The sequence below is a fragment of the Coturnix japonica genome, chromosome 1, assembly GCF_001577835.2.
Source record: "Coturnix japonica isolate 7356 chromosome 1, Coturnix japonica 2.1, whole genome shotgun sequence".
Lineage (NCBI taxonomy): Eukaryota > Metazoa > Chordata > Aves > Galliformes > Phasianidae > Coturnix > Coturnix japonica.
This window is the reverse complement of record NC_029516.1, coordinates 154,876,634-154,897,953: the sequence shown is the minus strand read 5'-3', so window position 1 is coordinate 154,897,953 and position 21,320 is coordinate 154,876,634. Positions and strand designations below refer to the sequence as shown.

Here is a 21,320-nt window from a genome sequence, read left to right as displayed (position 1 = left end):
TCCCCGATAGCCCCGTTGCCATATGGAAAATCCGCAGTATTTTGATTGCGCTCTCTGTAAACATTTTAATATCGGATTCTTAAAATGCAGAGACTGTCCCAAAGGGGATTAAAGCATAATCCTCTCTCTCTATAGCTGTAGTGGATTAATTTCGTATTCTCTCAGTGGCTGGTTTGCTCCCTGAAGGCTACAACAAAAAGACTCCGTGCTCCTTAAACGTGCTATGGAATTGGAAGTTGTAATTGGAGATTTCCAAAGGACAAGTGTAAAAATGACACACTGCTAATGCCGAGTATTTTGTTCGTGTTGTGCTTTCGAGAGAGGGGGAAAAAGAAGAAAAAAAAAAAAAAAAAAAAAAAAAAAAAAAAAAAAAAAAAAAAGGAAAGAAAAGAAAAGAAAAAAGCCAAGTTTTTTTGTTTTTTGTTTTTTTTTTTAACTTATTTTGGGCTCCTTCCCCTCGAATTCGTAATTTGTTCACTGCTTTAAAATTCTTTCTAATAATAATAATAATAATAATAATAGTTATGCATACACACAAGAGAACGTTTTCTCTTCTGCAAAGCGGAATGCCGCAGATTGCTGGTTGCAGCGTACACATGTCAGAGGTATCGATAGCGATGCCCCAGACTCCAGTGTCTGCCCAGGTGTGTCCTGGGGGCACAAGGCCGCCCTTGGGAGGAGGAGGAGGAGGATGGATCCAGAAGCCCTTCAGTGACAGCCTCGGAGCGGGTGCCCCTTCCCCTCCACGTCCACCGCAGCGCTGCCCCCTCCTCCGGCCCGGATCCATTCCCAGCTCCGTGCGGGCTCACCCATTGTCTCCTCCCGCACGTCAGCTCACGGGGTTTGGCCTTTGGACCGCGAAATAGCGGTGCCTTTATTTATTTATTTATTTTTCTTTTAGCCACGCAACACCAGGGAAAAGGGGTAATTGGATTAAATTGATGGCCTTCCTTCTGGGACTCCGCAAAACCCCACAGACGCCTTCTTAAAGCGGCAGCGACCGCCGCTTTAGGGTGTACCCTGAGAGCTCCGGGCTCCGCGCTGCGCCGCCGGGTGCGGGCTGAGGGGCCGGGCCGCCTCCAGGGGATCGCTCAGCGGGGCAGCAGCCTCGGCATCCCCTTCTGTAAACACAAAGAGAGGGGGCCTGGGGAATTGAAACCCAAATCCACTTGTAATCGTACAAGGGAATCGGGCGTAATTACTCGAGCAAGCTTGATGAAGATTGATGAGCCTTTAAAGCGGCCTTTCGGATCGATCCGCCTGCCCTCGGAGCCTGCGGCCGGGCTTCCCCGGCTCTGCCCGGCCCGGTCCGGCTGTTTCTCACGGTGCAGGGAGGAAGAGAAGATGGAGGCAGGACAGGGAGAGCGGCGAGGCAGCCCAGCACATGTGATCCCGATCAGCTGACCGGGGTCAGGAGGCTGCCCTGCTTTATTAGGGGATGGAAAACAATAAAATGAAAGAAAATAGAGTTCGTATCAATATTTCGCTGCCTGCCATGCCGGGCTGCTGAGAGCTGTCACTGAAACCCACGTTTCAGCTTCCCCTTGTACACCAGCAATCTGCGCCTTCCTCCGTGTTTATTTTGCAGCAAAGAATGACAAAATATTGTGCAATACAGCCTCAAATTGGGTGTTACAGCAAAGGGAAACATTAACAACATGACAGGGAGATGCTCTGATACAGGATTAATTTGGGCTAAGTGGGTAATTCGAAGCGCTGCTGCCTGCTGAGCGGTGGCACTGCGTTGTGCGGGCCTGAGGGGAGCAAGGCTGCAGCCGGGATATGGGGACACATCCCAGCCCTGGGACCACATCCCTGCTTTGGGACAATACCCCAGCCCTGGGGCCTGCAAGTGAGCAAAGCCAGGGCTCACTAGGCCACAGCAGGCCCCAGACACACAGCCTTCATCCCCACGAGTCTGGGCCTTGGGGATGTCAGCCATGGTGGGCATTCGCTGACCGAGGTCTTCCTCTTGGGGCAGGGGGGTTTGAACGGCAGGAAGAGAACAAAAGGGGTTTTGCCACTCGCAGAGGTGATAGGTTTTGGTTGTTCCTAAAGGTGCGCTGGGTGGATGCTGGGCTGAGTGTCTCAGTGTTGAGGTTTTTATTATTTGTACATCGGATGTGTGTGTGTGTGTATGTGTGTGTTTATGTGTGTACAAATCACCCTTCACCATTTGGTGGTTCAATCCAGAAAAGCATTTTATATTTCATCTTTTAATAACAGCAAGTGAGCTTCCAAAGCACCAACACTGTCAGCTTTCACTGCATTCCTATCGAAGATGGTGACAGAGTGATCCTGCGCTACCTTTTGCCTTTAAGCAGTTTGTTCTTGAATTAAGAGCTAACAAAGTGAGCACAGAAGTCTGCCTCTCGCAGTGGGTTTCCCCATCCCATCTCCCAGTGCCCACACCAGCGCCTCGTTCCGGCGTACATCCGAGCGAAACCTCGTTACAGGCATTTTAAAAGGGTGAAGTGACAGCGAGCTGAAATAAAAATGACACTGCCATAAATACCCCTAACGATGGCAGCAGCCTTTGTCTGTGTGTGGTGCTCAGAGGGGTCCCCCAGAACCCCATCCCCGGTGCGGTGCGGAGCCGGGAGATGCGGGGCACTGCGCCCCCGCCACGGCCCATAAACGGCGGTGGTGTTAACGAGGAGCAAAGGGGCACGGAGGGAAAGGGACCTACGTGCGAGAGGCAGCGCTTTCCGCCCTAACCCCTCCGTGTGCTCACTGATTTGCCCGCAGCCCTCAAACTCTTTTCCTGTCCCGACCGCGGAGTTGAAAGCGGGAGAGGATCGAGCGCGGCGCTTCCCCGCGGGGTTTGCGCGGGGCACCGACGGGCACCGACGGGCGGAGGGAAGGGGCCGGGCCGCGGGGCTGGGCCGGCCGGGCCCGGGGTGACGCCGCTGCCGCTGTCTTGCAGGCCCCGTGGTGCTGAGCACGCCGGCCCAGCTCGTCGCCCCCGTGGTGGTGGCCAAGGGGACGCTTTCCATCACCACCACCGAGATCTACTTCGAGGTGGACGAGGACGACCCGGCCTTCAAGAAGATCGACCCCAAGGTGAGCGAGCGAGCGCGGGGACACGCGTGGCTCGGGGCCGCCCCTCCCGCGGGCTCCCGCTGCATTTCCTCCGCTTATTAATGATGGTAAATCCTCTATTACGGCGGCGGGCGCGTTTTCCAGCGGCCTTTCTCTCGGTGCCTTTGTATGAGCGCGGGCAGATTTAGCTGTTAAGCCAATTGCTCTGAAATCCCTGGAGGTAACCGCAGTCCCAGGCTAAGGCGCAGCAGAGGGATTCACCCCTGTAGAGGCTATCGGAGAACCTCTTTATTTCAAGAGAGTTGGTTTCCACGTAAGGAATTTGTAGTAAACGTGCTCGCTGCTGAAATGCAAGCTAATGTTTAAAAAGAGACAGGGGAAGGCGGGGGGAGGGAGGAAATAGGCATGTACCCAAGCCTCGGTGCCTGGGAAAGCTCTGCTGTTTTCCTGCCGTCGCCGAGTGCCACCAACCCCCAGCTCCGGCCGGTCGCACAGCGGGGCTGCCCCGGGCCGCGGCAGCGGAGGGGAACGCGAGAAGGGCCATTCGGGTTCTCCCCTCTCTTTCTAGTCCTAGCGTTTTCTCTTTGTTTTTTCCTTTTTTTATTAACGAGCTGGAAAACGTTAGAAGCCTCTCTGGAGAGGGAATAGGAGAGATACTTTAACAGGAAGACGTTTGGTTTTTGTTTGTCAGAAATGTCATAAATAATTTCAGAGAAAAATAGTATCGAACCCAGCTGAACATAAGCGTGGTTGTAGTAAGGTGACTTCTCTTGGACGAATGATTTCTGAAACTGGGGATTTTCATCGCAGCGCTGGCAGAAGCGATTCTCTCCCAGCCACTCGGAATAACGGGTTCCTTACAGCTCTCTCGCTCTAACAAGCCGCCGGTGGGTGTTACACCGGCGATCGGCCCTTTCGGCACTTGTTGACTGTGGGGTCACTAAGCACAGTCCTCGCTGTTACTTTGCGTTTGGTGGCGGTGAGGAACGCGGCTGAGGACGGAGCGGCGGTGCGGGATCGCCGCGGTGCAGCACGCACACGGTGTCCCTCGCGGCAAAGCTCGGGCTGTGTGAGCAAACGGATCGCATTCAGAACGGATTTGCAGGGCAGAAGCAATGTTGTTGTTCGCTTTATAGGCGCCGGCTCGACCCTTTCACCTATCATTTTTACTTTCTCTTGCTCACTGTTTGCACCGAGCTCTCGTTTCATCGGTCCGGGTCTGGCTGCTCGGCAAGGGGTTGTTTCCCGAGCGCCTATAGGAAACGCCGTGAAAACGGGTTTGTTTTGTGACGGCCGGAACGGCGCTACCGACTGAATAACTGCATCAATGCCTGACAGCCGCTGGTGGCCATCGAGAGCTAAATTCACCGCCGACATTTCCTTACCCTGCAAAACTATCCCAAATCAGGCGGCTCCCTCAAGTTTTCTGCTTTACAGGATTTAAGTATCTGTCGACAGAAAAGTGGGAATTCACAAAACGTGGCCACCCTCTGATTATTTTTTTTTTCCAGCTAGAAAACTTGATCCAGTATTGAAACGCTCACCCAGAGGCGTTTTATTTCATTTATTAGCTCGTAATTAAATAAATCAGCAACAGAAATTAAAATCTAAATCACAAAAGGTAATTATCCAGTGTATTTCAAGTGCATTTTCAAATATATAATTCCAATATTCAAGCGTTATTATATAAGCAGAATCCAAATTTCTTTCGAATATATTTAAATAACATTTCAAGTATATTTATGGAATGTTAGAAATAGAACAAGCAATATATATGAAACGAAAAAATGTAAACTCGTTAAGTTCAGACACTTCAAAAGACAATTAACAAAAGTACCGTGATAAAATCTACCTTTTCAAATGGTATCTCCTCGTTAGCAGAAAATGTCCTTGAAGTATCCAAAATGGCAATTTAACTTCTGTTCACCAAATCACACAACACCAACATCCACAATTTCAAAGACAATGTGAGCTCACAATATCTGATACAAATCAAAAGGTACATCGGGGTCGGTCAGGTGGCGTCTCCAAACAGCGTTTACTCACGGGGTGGGGGGGGGTTGGGGGGGGGAGTAAATGGGGGGGTGTACAGAAAAAGACCGCGTTTGTTATAATCCGTGGGTACCGTTCCTGGGCGGAGTGCTCAGAGCCGCGGTAAATCACGGCCAATTTCGCTTTCCGGGTAACACATTGATTTTTTTTATTTTATTGTTTTATTATTATCATTTTCGCGAGAAACCGTGACGAGGAGGGTGATAGTGATGCTTGCGGCTTTCATTCGCTTTTTCTCGGTGAAGAGCCTACGCTATATTCCTTTTTTTTTTTTTCTTTTTTTTTTTTTTTTTTTCTTTCTTTCTTTTTTTCTTTTTTTTTTTTTTAAGAGAACACTGTTTGCATTGTCAAGTGGAAATCTCTGACTTCTCGAAAGGGAAGCTTAAAACTTCGTCGGGAAAGAAGCCGGTTCCGGGCCCTTTTAGGGCTCCCCTCTAAAGTTTCTCCAAACTTTTCGGGTTGGTCAGTATCTCCCTGGCCAGTCGCCACGTCTGTTTGGCCGCGTTTTCCAGGGCCGAGTGAGGTTTGCCCTGAAAGAGGTCTAAGTTGGGCAAGAAGTAGTGCGGGCACCTCCTGCACTGCAGGCAGGAGATGAGCTGCAGCAGGATGCCGTTGAGGCGGTCGCCCAAGCACGCCTCGTCCCAGTCCGACTCCCGCGGGTGCTTTTCGCATTCGTACGAAACGAGAGTCTTCATGTGGTAGTTGTTGAGCGGCTGCCCGGGCAGCTCCAGGTGCCGGTCCCGCAGCGTTTTGAGGATGGAGAGGCATTTCTTCCTGCAGCCGCCCATCTGCAGTCTGTTCTCGGCTTCTGCGAACTGCAGCACCCAGGCGTCGCTTTCGGCCGAGCTCTGCTTGCCCGTCAGCGAGTAGCACTCCTTGGAGAGCAGGTTGAAGCCCTCCGCCTTCACCTCGGCCACGCGGTTGGGGCCGGGCCAGGGGATGTGGGGCAGCGGCCAGTGGGCAGCGCTCCGCGGCCAGATCCCCGTGCACTTGAAGGCGGGCGTGATCTGCACCACGTACCTGTCCCTGATGCTCAGCTTCACCTCGCTCGTGTCCGCGATCATCTTCACCACGTCGCGGTAACTGCACTTATCCACGGCTTGGGCCACCAGCGTCTGGAAGCGGGAGCGGATCTTGCGGGCCGAGAGGTAGCCCGAGGCCGTGATGAACTCCACCCAGAGCGACATGCTCCGCTTGCGGCCGTCGCTCAGCTTCAGCACGGCGCAGCCCGGCAGGGAGCCGTCGTCCACGAAGTTGAAGACGCCCATCTGGTTGAGGTAGAGCACCACCTCGAACTCGGTGGGGGAGATGACTTCCAGCCCCTCGTAGCGGTTGTCCATCTCGTTGAGGGAGCTGATGAAGCGCGGCTCCTGCACCTCCACCTCCTTCAGCACGTCCGACACCACCTTGCACACCTCGCGGATCGTCTTGGCGATGGCGGCTTTCCTGGCTTGGCACTTCTCGTTGTAGTACTTGTTCAGGTGGTACACCAGCTTGGCCTGGGCCGCGATCATGTTGGGGCAGAGATCCGGATTGTACACCGGAGTCTCGCAGTAGGCTGTGGGATCCAATGCGGCTGCTAAAGCGGGAGCCAACTTCGGGGAGAATCGGGCTGCCGCCTCCGGAGTGGAACGCGCGGCTCCCGCGGGCGGCGGCTGCTCCTCGGATGCTCTTCCTGCTTTTTGGGATCGGCCGCGGCGGAGTGTGCGGGGCGGGGGGGCGGGCGGGGGGCCGGGGCGGGGGGGGGGAGGGGAGGGGGGGCGATGCTTTTCCTCCCCCTTCTTTTAAAGGGTCCGGGAGCGAGAGGAGAGCATCGAGAGCTGCACCTTCCCCGGCAGCGAGAAAAACAAAAGTTGCACTGAGACACAGCGAGCCTTCCAGTAGTCGAAATAAGAGAACCTCTTCTTATTTATTTACGTTTTCCCGTAGTAATCACCGTGTGTGTGCGGGGCGGTTAATCAGACGGTGGAAAAAGTGCCGCGTGTGTGTGTGGATATGTCAGAGGCGCTGCCTCTTGGTTTGTATAAGAGCCCAGATGCACTCGTGTGGAAATTATAAAGGCAGGGCCAGGCGGGCGGGCGGCCAATCGCCACTGGGCTCGTCACTGCAGCCTCTCGCAGCTCCAAGCCGGCTAATTAATCCCTCTCCAGGAGATAGATCTGTGTACACACACACACACGCACGCACATACACACGGCAAGGCGGTGACGGGCAGAAAGCCCCCTCTCCTCCACGCGGTGAGAAATAGATGGAAGCCGCTCTCCTTTGCGTGCAGCTCGGGCGGTGTTGGCACTTCGGAAGGACTCGCACGCAGGTGCGGGGCACACCGGCCCCGGCCTCATCCCCAGCCCCGTCCGCCACCCTCCGCCCGGCCCTGCCCGCGCCCGTGGGAGAGTTCTCCCGTCGGAGGGGCCGCCCAACGGGGCAGCGCATCGGCGGAGATTCAGAGCCCTTCGGGATAAAACGTTCCTCCAAGCTCCGCGATTCACGTGCTTTTAGCAGACCGAATCGGTGCGGAGGTTTAGCGCGTTTCGATTTTTTTGTGTTTGTGCCTTATGAGGGGAGAATCAATAGCTGAACGTCTCCGTCAGGTCTTGTTGGCTTTCCCTCCAGGAACCAGCAGCGGATAGAAGGGAAAATCCCATTCTCTGCTTCCCCGCTTCGTATCCGCACCCCGCGGAGTTCTCCGCTGTGTGCGGAGGTGCGAGCTCGGCTGCTCCATTGATTCGGAACGCGGCAGGGAAAGAGGGAGGGAGGGAGGGAGGAAGAGAGGGAAGCAGCGGCCGCGGAGCCGCAGACTCTTGACAGCGCGGAGTCGGCGTGGGACGCACGCTCTGCACATCCCTCCTTCAGTTCCTTCAGATCGAGACCGCGATCTGCAAATCACCCGGAGAGTCAAACTCTTCTGCTCTGCGGTATTTGCTGGAACAAACCCCTATATTCTATTTTTTATAGAAAAAAAAAAAAAAAATAGAATTGACACCAAAGCTTTTCCTCGCTCGTCTTTCAGGAATCCTTAAGCCGCTTCCCCATTATTTATTCTTAAAGCGGTGTCACAGCCCTATCTTTCGCTGAGGAGAGGTCACGACGTTAGGCACTTTTCACGACATTCATTCACCGTATCCACACGACCAACTTTATTGCACAGAGCGAAGAATGCCCCGCTCGGCGCTCGCCCCCGCCCCTTGCTCTGGCTGCGGGCGCTCCGTGCCGCTTCCTCCAGGAAGCTGCTGGGAATCCTTTGCTGCCCATCGGTACCACAGGGCTCAGTGCCCTGGCCGCGATACTGCAGGTGACAGCTCGGCCCGCAGCCTCCTTTCCTCCGACGGCTCGGAGCGGGAGGAGCCGCTCGCCGCCCGCGTCTGGGGGCGGTTTCCCGGAGGGCGGGCGGGCGGGGGCGGCCGCCGAGCGGGCACACGTGGCTCCCCTGGAGCGCTCCCGGCCCCTCTCCTTCCCGGCCGCCGCCGCCGCCCCCTTCCCCGGGCCCGACCCGCTCCCCGCCGCCGGCCGAGCCGCGAGTCCCGCCCCGCCGCCCAGGGGCGCGGGGGGAAAGGGGAGCTGCGGAGCTGAGGTCGGCGAGCGGGTCCCGGGGCAGGGGGAGGCCCTCGGCGGTGCGTCCCCGCCCCGGCGCCTCCCGGCGCGGAGCCTCCGTCCCTTCGTGGCCGGGGGCGGCGGCTGCTGGTCACCGGGAGCTCCCGTTCCAGCTGAAAACGAAAGTTGAGCCGCACGGACGAAGGTTTTGCGTGCCCCGTCTTCTCCGAGGGGAACGGCCGCTTCCTGCGGGATGACGACACGCAGCCCCAGTTCCGAGATGCGATTCGCGTCCTCGGCCGCGCGATAGGGATGTGAAACGTTCGGGCGCGGGGAGCTTTGTGCGAGCCCAGTGGGTTTCGTGCAGTTTTCTGAAGGCAGAAAGCAGCAGTGCCTGTAACTGTGGGCACTCCGAATTTTCACGGTGTAGGAAAATGAACGGAAATCAAAATGACGCCTTGTTTGCCAAATCAGAGCTATCCGTACATGATACGAACATCAGATAATGCGTTTTTATGTGTATTTGTTATCTCTCGGCACTACCGGGTGCGTTGTGCCTATCAGACGTAGGCTGGGCTGGGTTATGGTTAGCACTAAAGTTTGCGATTAGTTTCGCTGCATCACTTGGGTTCACACGTGAAAACCACGCATTCGGTAGTTTGAAAATACGGGCATTTGGGCGTCGCTGCCACCGCTCAACCACTGAGATGTGACTGCGGGGGTGACCCGAGAGCCGCAAATGGCAAAAAGTCGTCGGTGTGGTTTGGATTCTGAAAACGTTGATATATATCTGCCACTACGTAATACGAAATAGGAATATTTGGGGAACTTCTGACCACTCGGTGCCGTTCGTTTTCCTTCGCGTTTATCGATGCATCCTTAATAAATTATAAAAGGAAGGAACACCTTTTCATCACCGAGTTTTATTTTTATATGTATGGAGTTGTTCTGGGGATTAAAATCACCTCGTTAAAATGATGATTGATCATTTGTCATGTTAATGGCACCATCTGATATTGGTGACTTTTACCAAATGGCTGTTTTCTAGCTTTTTTCCCCCCTCCAATTAGAGCCCTATAGCTGCCTTTGGTGAACCATACTTGTTATTTCACATCTTTCTAAGTGCAGTGCCTTGTCATGCGGTGTTCTCGTTAACCACAGAGCCAAACAGTGCTGAAAACGCCTGACTACAGGTACTCGCCCACGCCTCCAAAATGTACACTGGAAAAAATAAAAAAGAAAGAAAGAAAGAAAGAAGTTGCATTTCTGAATCTCACCATTAATTTCTTAACGTGCGGTGAAAAATATGAGCTAAAAGGCACATGCAGATGCATATACACACACATGAAGCGCTTGCAATGATGGCACTTTATATTTCTTATTATGTAGCGATAGTTCTTCCACATGCAACTGCTCATGAATTTTAAAGTTTTATTTTTTAATATCTGCCTATTGCGCTGGGGAGCTCGGAAAAAAATGAAGCGGAGTTGATTAAATTATTTATCCCTGCTGCTGAAGTGAGTTTGAAGGCTCATTGAATGGATCTGATTTCTTAGCTCCTCTTTCTCCCCTTCCCCCCTCAATTCATTCTGGTTATTTCATCCATATCATCCTGCCAAAAACAATAAATTCACTTCTTTTTTTTCTTTTTCTTTCTTTCTTTCTTTCTTCTTCTTCTTCTTCTTCTTCTTCCTTTTTTTTTTTTTTTTTTTTTCCTAGTAGGAATACTAAAGACACATATTTGTGGAGACTTTGCTTTAAATGTCACATTACGTGAAATCTGTGTGTGTGTGAAGGAAGTTGGTGGTGGTACTTCTGATTTTCTCTTATTTGCCTTTTACTTTTCAACTACACTTTCAATTTTAAGAATGACAAAGTGCTAAGCTGGAAAGTAAATTACAGAAAGCTTGCAAAAGCTTGGTTATGATGACGTTATACCTTTCCACACTTAGATTTTGGTGTATGCATTTATGTAGAATTAGGAATTTAGATAGTCTTCTTCCATTATCTACCGTATTCTGCAGCTATTTTTTTACTTTTGGGGTTAAAAAAAAGTATTATAGCTCATTTTTGCAATACACAATTTGCATTCGTTAGTGCTAAACTTAGCATGTGTACATTTTCACTTTTCATTAAAAATGAAAAGATGAAAAAGTGTTTGTGTCAGGGTTGGACTTTGTCGCCATAGCTCACGCGGATGAACAGTTAATGATTTAAATTCTTCTAATCTGCAATCTGCTAAGGGAAAAAAAACAGCGATTGATTTGTTGTCTTTAAAATGTTACATCTCAAAAGTAAACATAGAGCTCGCCCAACTGCAAATTGTGATTTTAGCTACAACGGCAGAAACATCCAAGCAGGAAAAAATGCATTGAATTATTCATTTGGTCTGCTTCTACATCAGCTTCTCCAAAGCCAGACATTCCTTCAAGTACAGCATTTCATTTAGGGAGTCCAACTCTGCTTTTTTTTTTTTTTTTTTTAAGAAAAAAAAAATATCTCCTGCTTTGAGAATGTTCTTTTCTGCTGAACTGAGAAGAGTATGGAATCAGTGGGGATTAGCGCCTTTTAATCTACTACATCTGTAGCGGGTCAACCAACACTGCAGAGCTCTCATTACTGTTTCGTGCTGTATATGATTAAATGACTGAAAATATTCAATGTTGACCTTGAAAATAAAGCCGTATGTGTTGGATGAGCAGCTTCCTGAGACTTCATCTCTAAGCTAACCTTTCCCCTTGGTAAGGTCTACCCCTGGAATACGTTATTTGAGGGAGGACCAGAGCGTTAGAAAATGCCAAGACTAAAGCATAGTACTATGTGAAATACACCATCATGTGAATTACAACATCACTCAGCTTCTTCATGCTAAGTTTTAAGAGTAAACCAACATCTTTTTAGTCCAGCCGAAGTGGGAGGGCAGTATGTCTTCAACAGACACGCTTTTGGGACTGACATTTTTCTGTAAGCTTGTTTCATATCGATCAACAAACTCAACTACATGCTCTTGCAGATAGTTACTAGAACTGCTGAAATCTGCAGAAAACATGTAGCTTCACATCTTTGAATGCTGGCCTATGTACTGGTATTATTAACCACCTTCTTTTCATATACATTTTTTCATGTTGTGTGTTTAACACTGATTTTTATGCTGCACGTAATACATGTTAAAGCCTCTGTCCTCTCCCTTTACAATAGCATGGGTATGGTAAATCACCTATGTAACTCATTTCATTTCAACTTAGCTATAAAAAGACATGCCTCGCATATTTTAATGCCAACTTCTATTTTTTAATGCAGCTTTTAGATATTTTCTTTCAAAATAAGGGTGAAGGGAGGAGTTGAGTGAGTTGGTCATGAGTGATTAATATATTTCATTGAACCTTATGAAGTCCCTGATCCTGCCAATACACATATGGTTAGCTAAACAGTCGGCTGGTGCTGGTGAGGTCAGTGTCTTCTTTAGTCCAACAGTTGGTTAAGCCCATGGGCAGTTATTTGCAGGATTGGGGCCTAAGAAGGATAACAATTGGAGGTTAATTTATGACTAGCATGGATACAGTGTGCCTTTATACCATTTAAAGTATCAATTGCATTGGTCATTATAATAAGGAAAGCATATTTTTGGCCTGAGAATCTTTTCTCAAACAGGACCTCCCACTTAATTTCATTGTTTTAGAGATTATACTGTTAACTTAGCTTAACTCGATGCTCCCACAAAAGTACTTTCCTTGATCTACTCTATTGTTTATATGAGAAGGATAACACTATTCATGGAAACAGGTGAAAGATTTTGCTTCCAAAATCTAAAGACTGACTTTTCATACACATTCACAAGTTCAGGACTATTTCTAGAACTCCCAAAAGGTGCAGGATCTTTTAACAGTTTTAAATATAAGCAACATACTTGCTAAAAACACTTATTCATTGCTCCAAAAATATACTGGTTGTAACTATAATATAAGCATGTCAACCAACTTATTAGTTAAAGAAGAAGAGATTTGTTGAAGAAAAGCTTGATACTGAAGTCTTCTGGCCCTTAAAATACTTTGGTGTTGCCAGCACCACTCAACATTTTTTTCTTGATCGGTGGGGTGTAATAATTGCAGAGCATAATTATTATTATTACTATTTTTTGTCTGGAGGAGAATGAAGTCTGTTATTAAGACCACCAAATCACTCTGGTTCTCCTCTTATTTGGGTATGAAAATTTAATGTAGGTCACCTACTGCCCTTCCTACTTCTCTCTACCATTTTTTCAGCATAGCTCTAGGACAAAGTGTACAGAACAGGGCCCTTCGTGGCATAGTGACAGTGTCACTGAAGTGGGAATGACTGGAGAAGTGACAGTCTTCTTGTAAATTCGCATCTCCAATACAGTTGTTGAAAGAGAAATATGAGCTGCTTATGGAAATATCTGTGTTTGTCTCACTGCAGAATTGCCATCAGAGTAGAAACAGATTTTGCTATTTGTGTGTGTTATAGTTTATAATACATCAGTACCATTGGAAAGAAGACAAAAATATGGTGTATCTGGTAAGGCAGTGACAATATTATGTCCTAAAGTCTCCTTAGTTTTAGGCAAGCTAAAGAAGGTATCTTTATTATTTCACATTTTAAAATCTTTATTTACAGTTTCAGGTGATTTGGAATTATTATTTTGTAAAACTGAAAGAGGCTTCCAGGACTTTTTCTGTTCCTATTATTGGTTATTTTAAAGGTGTACATTTACTTCTGTTGTGTGACATTTACTTGTCAAAAGTGAACTGTGAATGTATTCCCTATAATTTTTTGTGTGGTCGTTACTGTGGTAATTCTAGAGTTACACAGTGTGTCTAGCCTACTAAGAGAGAAATTACCCCAAACAAAAGGATTTTGTTTTATTTCCGGTGAATGATTTACCATTTCCATTTCTTGTTTTTTTTTCCTTATTAAAATTACACAAATTACTTTTGGCTACAAAGTAGCTAAGTTTGGCTTCAGTTTAGAAAATGACCTTATAAAATGAATTGTTAACAAATACTCTGGTACTCTGACATGCACAAGAGTGCATTGCATATGCTAGATTGTGCCGTACCGCTTGCGGTTCTCGTCTACACTTCAACAGATTGCTTCTTTAAGGAGGTAAAAAATGATAGCAAAGATGTTGGACAACAGTTTTCTCATTATATTCTGTGAGTGCATTCATTATGTGTTATTAGTCCTTAATTGCAAAGATGAAATAATATAACCATTTATCTTGGCAATTCCATTATTTATAATATGTCATTTAGAAAATCATATATCGATCAGCTTGAATCTTTTCTTCTGTACGTCCTGTTTAGGTTTTTGTTTTGACAGAGAAGATGAAAAAGAAACTTTTCACTTTAGATTTGTTACTAACTTAATCCACTCTTGGTAGGCAAACTGCGTATCTCGATGGAGTGAAAGAAGTCCTCTTTCCCCCATCCCCCGAAATTGAGTTCTTCATTTGTTTTGTTCACCACACTGCATTAACACAGTTTTCCCCTGTGTGCATCTGCCAGTGTACAATTTAGCCACGGGCATCTGTAGACCTTGTGGTGATCAGTATTGCAGGCAAAAGCCATATGTGTTTAAATAAAAAAAAAATCTCTTTATTTCATTTGCTGTTTTAACTGGATGGATAACTTTTGTGCCTCAAGACAGAGGAAGAGAAAATAGAGAAATAATTAATTGCCTCTATTCTTGAGGCAGTTTCATTTTCCCTCTCCAATATGGAATGCTTGTCAGCTTTCCTGATAAATGACTGCATGTATTTGCATAGATTTTACATTAACACAAAAATTAGTTTTATTTGTGAAAACTAGTTTACATAATAATGCAAAATCGAACATTATGGATTATGTTTGAGAGTCTGTGCAGAAGTGAGATTTTTTTTTCCTTGTTCAAATTCTGTAGGTTTATCTTCAGTGTCGGAGCATATTAGTTCTTAACTTTGTATTTTGGTTCTATAAGAATAACCAAATCATGGTCTTTTCACATTTATAAACCATTTCTTCTCTCTTTCATAGACTGAATAATTGATGCTGGTGTGAAACCAACTTCTTTCATAGGTTTTTACATGTCCCGTTCATTACATACAATCTTAAATATTAATACATCTGCACAATTTCATGGAACTGTTTAGGAAAAATTAAAGCAGCAGATTGTTAAACGTGATAAGAATATACTTCAAGTTTCAAATGCTGCTATTAAAATAGTGGTCCATCAGTATTCTTTCAAAGCATAATGTACTGCATTAATTGTTTTCCAGTGTAGGACTATTTTTTACCCTGTACCTAATAAACTGCCTATTTTAAGTAGTTAGGCATCCCTGGCTTGAACTGACAGTGCCATACCTGTAGTTTTGTGCATAATTGGTTGTGCCCATAAATAAATTTTATGAATCAATCAGTTCAAAATGTATTTGAATAAAAATGAAGTGCTCTAATTTTGGGACAATTGCTGTTGTTTTCAAGTTACAGGAATTGGATATTTGTTCATGTTATAAACGCCAATGACTAAATTGCTAATCGTACATCAGCTTGTTCTCCATGCTGAAGCAAGTATAGACGCATTTACTACTGTTATTTCACTCTGTATAACAAAAAGAAAACATTGCTTCTTATGAAGCGTGCTACACTTAATGGCAACTTAAGGTAAAAGAGCGCCTTTGCCATTTCTTGAATCTGGGACACCCTAGGTGCCAGCTGTCACTGCTCAGCTAATGATGACAAATGCCCCTCTCTATGCAGATTGCAGAGCTTGCAGGCTGCTATGAAAGGCAGCCAGATTACCTTTCTTCAGATAGTAACTTAACCTTTTAAACTTGAGTGTCAAAATGAAATTATTAGCTGGGACAGTTTCAATATCTGTGTCTTTTAAAAATGGAAAAAAGAAAAGAAAAAAAGAAAAGGAGAAGGCAGTAACTTCAAATAATACCCTGGCAGCTCACATTCACCAATTGTTCGTGCTTCTTTAATGTTTTAAAATTAGGAAATTGCTGCCACTGTGCCTGTGAGCACAGAGAATTTGCTTGTGTTCAGTGTATAAAATACTGCACACTGACCTCCTGGTTGCAGTGCACAGAAATGGGGCCAAGTGGGCCAGGTTCCATCCTTGCTTACATCCATGCGGCATTGCTGTTGTGCGGATGTCATAGATTGCAGGTTAACTGCTGCTATTTATAAGAGACCTTAACTGAACTTACATATTGGGGATATATTCTGTTCTCTACATGACATTTCATATTAGCATCCTAAAGTCATGAACCTCAGCTAGAGTCTAGTGTACAAAAATAACTGAGTATTTACCTTTTAGATCTGAGCAGTTTCACAGAGCTCAGAGTCACTTGGGATCACACAGTCAGTTGTGACTAATTTCAATCCATTCTTCAGCCAGACATTTGGACTTATGTGCTGGACTGTCTTGGAAGTAGATAACTAGTATAAGACTATCACTCAGTTTCTTCACTGAATATTAAAAAGTGATACAGCACAAGCCATCATCCAAGGGTGCAGGGTGTTCTTTGAGGGTGTGCTTGTATTTGTATGGATATGTTTGTATGTGTTTATACACTAAGTAGACGATTAAATCGATGTGTGAGCATTCATATCAATATGGGTACATGAGTAATCTCCAAACAGTAGATATTCTTGTACTAACATACTGGCACACACGAGCATGTTTTACTTGAGCATTACAATTACCATTAAATCAGTCTGCATCCTGAAGTGTATATGAGTATCAGCTTCCCTCTGAGTGAAACGTAGGTTAATTTCAGTAAACAAGTACTTACCTTTGATATCTTCACGATTGAATCTCTGTAGAAGTGAACAATAACAAAATTACAGAAGCAGGGTGTAAAGAAATTTAATGAGAAGACCAGGAATAGTCAGTTCTGAAATAATAGGAATAGGAAGGAAGGAGAAAGTGCATTTGGTGTGATATTAAAATGTCATAGACAGAAAATAGTTATTATGATTGGCAGAAAATGCAGGAAGCAGAAAAAAAATGGAGTACATAGTGAAGTTAAGATGAGATCCATTTCACAATAACTGTAATGTGGTCGGTTCTGTAATAATCATTAAAGGGAATGGAATCTAATCTGCAAACGTAATATTAATTAATACTTTTTTTTTTTTTTTTTTTTCTTCACAAGAAAGAGTAGATCAGATCACTGATATGTGTTCTCAAAGAGCTTCAGTCAGTTTTGGATTCATTTTTTAGTACAGTGTATGAAGTGGAGATGCTGTTTAATATACTTTAGAAATATTTCCCTTTAGAGTTTAGAGATGTTTGTTTTTTCCGGTGCGAATGTATGTTAGATTTAACATTCCTGTTTTGTTTTTATTTGTTTTTCTTTCAGACATTATGTTCAGAGTATTTAAAATCCTACACGCTTTATTTTGAGCAAGTGTAGCACAATCTGGGAAATAAAAAGGACAAAGGTCTAGTGTTTCATATTCAGCTTTCCTAGCTTGTTGGTTGAATAGGCATCAAATGAAGTCCAATGCCTATACAAAAGAAATGTTCCTTGTTTGGATTTGCCCCATCTGTGTCATCTGGTGGCTTATGCAATAGGAGGTGTTATCACATGAATCCAAATGCACAAGCCAGTTGTTTTATGGACTCTCTCTGTGCTTGAAGGAGTTTATAAGTTGCCCACTCTATTGTGTGTCACTCCCAGATGACACGTGTGCATTCTGCTGAGCATATTTTGGGGGTAATTATAACTAATGAAGCCTGGTACACAGCTTGTTCACAGAGTGATTTATTCTGCTGCTGTCTGATTCCCGAGACTTCTGTAAAATGGTTATATTGTGCATTCCACTTTGGACATGTATGGGAGCATGTGGTATTGAGTCAGCCTGAGAAAACTGAAATAATTTGTTACTCAGTGTACCACAGACTAATTGCAAAGATATTAGCTGGGTACATCTGTTTAAAAACATAGGAAGGAATTGAAATTATAAATGAGATCTGTAACTTTAGGCCTGTTGACTTTCGTATGGCCCTTGCTTAGTTATTAACTCTTCCCAGACTTGCAGCAAGACACTTAAATGCACAGCTCAGAGTTCCTCTGAACCCCAACAATTAAGGTTAGGTCCCTTTTATACCTTTCAGCAAAGCAGATTTTATTCTGCAAGTTATGATAACTTGTGATATTTCGTGGAAATATAGATTTAAAAGTTGGGAAGAAAATATTCTGTAATTTTGCAGGTAGAAAACAATTTTTAAAAAAATAGGGGGAGGTTAAAAGTTATAGCACTGAGTGAGAGGAGTGAGATCAATTTTGGCACACATTTCATAAAAGGCATTATGTAAGGATGGAAAACAACTGCTTAGAAAATACAGTTCATGTCATTAGCTGCATGAGTAGAAAAACTAGTTTTACTGAGAGTGAATTATTATTTTCATCTGGTTTTGTGAAAATCACCTGGGATTTGTGCAGATTCATGCACACAGTCACAACATGATGGGTGAGAAGATATCCCTAGTTCACAAAAGTGAATCATGCAAGCTGACATTTCTTCGTGAGTTTGTTGAGCAAGAGGATGTGGTCACTAGCAGACCTGAAGTTCACCTCTGGCCTAACCTATCCCCATAGTGAACTTGCGGTATCAACACAATTTCTCAAAATCAGCATTTTCTCTGGGAAAGGAAAGAAAACAAAATTGTAGTAATTGCTACTCAGTTTTTGTCTCATGAAGATAAAAGTGGAAAGATGGTCTGCCAGTAACTTCATTCTTACTCCTGAACTTGAATGGAGCATGTTCTCCTAGTCAGAGTCTGTATGGCAGTGCTATAAAGCCAAGATGATAACCATCAGAAGGTAGGATTACTGGAGAAAAAGCTCTTTGTATATAACATGTATAGAAAAAACTTAAAATTAGAAGACTGTCTGGTTTGCTGCAAACAATTGTATTATAATATGGTAGTTATGCTTAGGTTGTTTTCTGTAAACAGAATTTGTTTTCAAACTGTGGCAAAATTTAGCTTTATGCTTTGTTCATGATTCCCCCTCTACATAAAGTATGCTCTAAATACAATTTGTGCATGATGATTTATGGCAGTATGAAATCTGACCTGGTTTGGGGTTTTCTGGCAGTACAGTTGGGATAGGTTTTAACTCTTGAGAGCTCTTAACACGTACATTACCCACTTACATACCTTCCATGCCATGTGCATTGAATGAAGTAGGCTGTGTCTGCTAAACTGGCAACATATTCATTGAAATCCTTAGATAGGATTAACTTCATAGGTGAAAATCAGAATCTTGCACAATTTTTAATGTTTTACCGTTTCTTTCTTTCTTTTGTTTGTTTGTTAAAGGAGCATGACCAACTACAATGACTGATAAGCTAGAAGATGACTAGAAACAAGTGGTCATTTTTCCTTGAAGAAAGGTTGTTTAAAGAATGGTTAGAAAGAATTGTTTTTGTGCTGTTAAAATATCAAAGTTGTCAGACGTAGTTTTTTTTTCCAAGTAGTCTGCTCATACTTAGTCAGAGTATATCTGTTATACATAACTTTAAAACATTTCATGATGTATTTCAGATTAATGTTCCAAATCAAGAACTATCTAAAATGATGGTGCTAATTACATCAGTGAAGCTTATGTGTCATTCTTTTGCACTGACCAAACTTTAGTTTCATGATCTCATTTCTCATTTTAGTCAGCTGCCTCAAGAGTACTGCGCTTGTTTGCATCTGAGCAGTGAGGTCTTCTGAAAGTTGGGAATTACAGCTATAATTTAGTTCTCTCAGCTACTTTTCTTACTTCTGTAGCTGCATTCATTTTACTCGTTTCTACTTCTTTGCTACTTTACAGGACTTCTGTACAAATTTAATTCATGCTGAACCTAGAAACTTATTTACACTGTGACTTGTTAGGGCCAGTGCATGTGATTTCCTTATCAGTTATGGAAAGATGAAAATCATTTTTTCATTACAGTAGCTACAGAATAGCAGTAAAGTAGTAGTAAAATAATACTCATTGCCTAAAATGATAATCATTTAGCAGAAATTCTGACAAAAAATGGGAGTTGCTTGCCTTATTGGGCAAGAAGTTCTTTGTTGAGCTCCTCATGTTAGTGTTAGCCTTGCCCTTTTGCTAGTAAGTCTTTCTCTACCATTTTTCCTTGTGGTCTACCAGGTTTGTGGGGCCAGGCTGCCCAGTTGGACTGTCTGTTCATTAGCAGTTTTAAAAAGCGGTTGACTGAAGACTGTTTGCCATATTCCATATGTGCAGATCAGTCACGGACTGGGCAGGTTGGACTGCTTAAGAAATAACTGCTGGCACATCTGAGTTTAGTGAAAGTGTAAGGAATTTGAACTTCATCCTTCCCCTGACCCTGTAGTACTGCGTGTGATGATCAGTTTTGTGGGCAAAAGGATGGTGATTCAATTGAAAATCCAAGTTTTGTATCAGTTTAAGTTTATAATAATTCACACACACACAAAAAGAAGGCAATAAAAGATGACACTGTCTTTGGATTTGAAAAAAATATATATCAAGAATGGGATGGAGATCAGATCAAAAAATCAAAGAGAATAAATTTGAAACTATTAGAATTTCACAGGAAGAATTAATTTGAAAAACATCTTGCAAAGTTTATTTCATTGTAGGGGAGGGACTTAAAAAAATGTAAAAAGAGTCAAAGTGGGAAATCAGAGGAAGAAGCTTGGCTAAAGAAGTTTGAATTACAGTGGAAGGAGGTAGAGTTTTCTTCATATAAATACCACACTAAACAGGAATTCCCACTTTAAGGACTCTCTACCGGTGCATCTAACCACAGTGGTCCCACATCATGACTCTGATGTTGTGAATCATGCTGGCAAGTGTTAACATTTCCCAGGCTTACTCTTGACTGTGCTTGAACTGAGCCAGCATGAATGTAACTGATGTTTTTGTGGGCAGAAGTCATTGTTTTGTGAGAGCAAATAAGGTAGCTTTCCATGAGCCATTCTCAGGAGCCCCGGGCAGTGAAAAAAAACAGCCTTTTCAGCATCCTTCACTGACCTAGAGGTTAACCTGTCCAGAAGCTTATGCAACCTATGCAGTAAGGGAAAGCTTCATTAGGAAGGGAAACAGGATAAGCTCAAGAAGAATAAGGCAAAAGAGGTAATACAGAAGTTGAGAAGGTAAAAGTATTCTTTAAAAAGGTAGATAATTATATTGACACCTTGGCCAATCTTTCATTAAGTTCTAAATTTAATTCTAACGAGGGAATGAAATCTTTCTGGATGCACAAACTGCTGAATTTTCTTGTACTGAATAGTATTCTATGTTATTAAATTAATGTTTCTAAACACAGGAATTATGGGCCTTCATTCATGAGCCTACATGATTTCTTACTGATCTTTTAAAATACTTATAGATTGATGTGCACTTCCATGTCCAAGAAACATTTAGATGTTGTACTGAGGGATATGAACTTGTAGGGAAATACTGGTGGTAGGTAGATGGGTAGAGTGGATGATCTTGGAGGTCTTTTCCATGGAATCTTTGGTGATTCCATGATTCTATATTGCCTTATAGAAATAAAACTTATGTGATTCTGGTCTCACTTCTTAATTTTGTCAAAAGCAAGAAATGTTTAAAAAAAATAGAGGAGGCAATGGAAATAGTAAAAAGATATTAATAATGATTACTACTATATCACATAGGAAGATTGTCATATGATTTATTT

At 44.3% G+C, this 21,320-nt stretch overlaps 2 protein-coding genes across 17 annotated transcripts in view; one reads left to right on the top strand and one right to left on the bottom strand.

Moving 5' to 3' along the window:
* Window positions 1-21,320, top strand: part of NBEA (neurobeachin) — a 460,919-nt gene that overhangs the window by 307,847 nt on the left and 131,752 nt on the right. For all 16 annotated transcript variants that reach the window (XM_015851986.2, XM_015851985.2, XM_032442135.1 and 13 more), the window contains one exon: window positions 2,927-3,063. In XM_015851986.2, the coding sequence (XP_015707472.1) occupies window positions 2,927-3,063 (137 nt within the window). The remainder of the gene's footprint in view (window positions 1-2,926; window positions 3,064-21,320) is intronic.
* On the bottom strand, window positions 4,593-6,796 carry MAB21L1 (mab-21 like 1). The gene has a single exon (XM_015851987.2). The coding sequence runs from the start codon at window positions 6,606-6,608 to the stop codon at window positions 5,529-5,531; it is 1,080 nt and encodes a 359-aa protein (XP_015707473.1). The 5' UTR covers window positions 6,609-6,796; the 3' UTR covers window positions 4,593-5,528.

Bases quoted from the DNA above. Each gene is read 5' to 3' on its own strand.
- MAB21L1 (XM_015851987.2), bottom strand. From the start codon at position 6,608: ATGATCGCGGCCCAGGCCAAGCTGGTGTACCACCTGAACAAGTACTAC.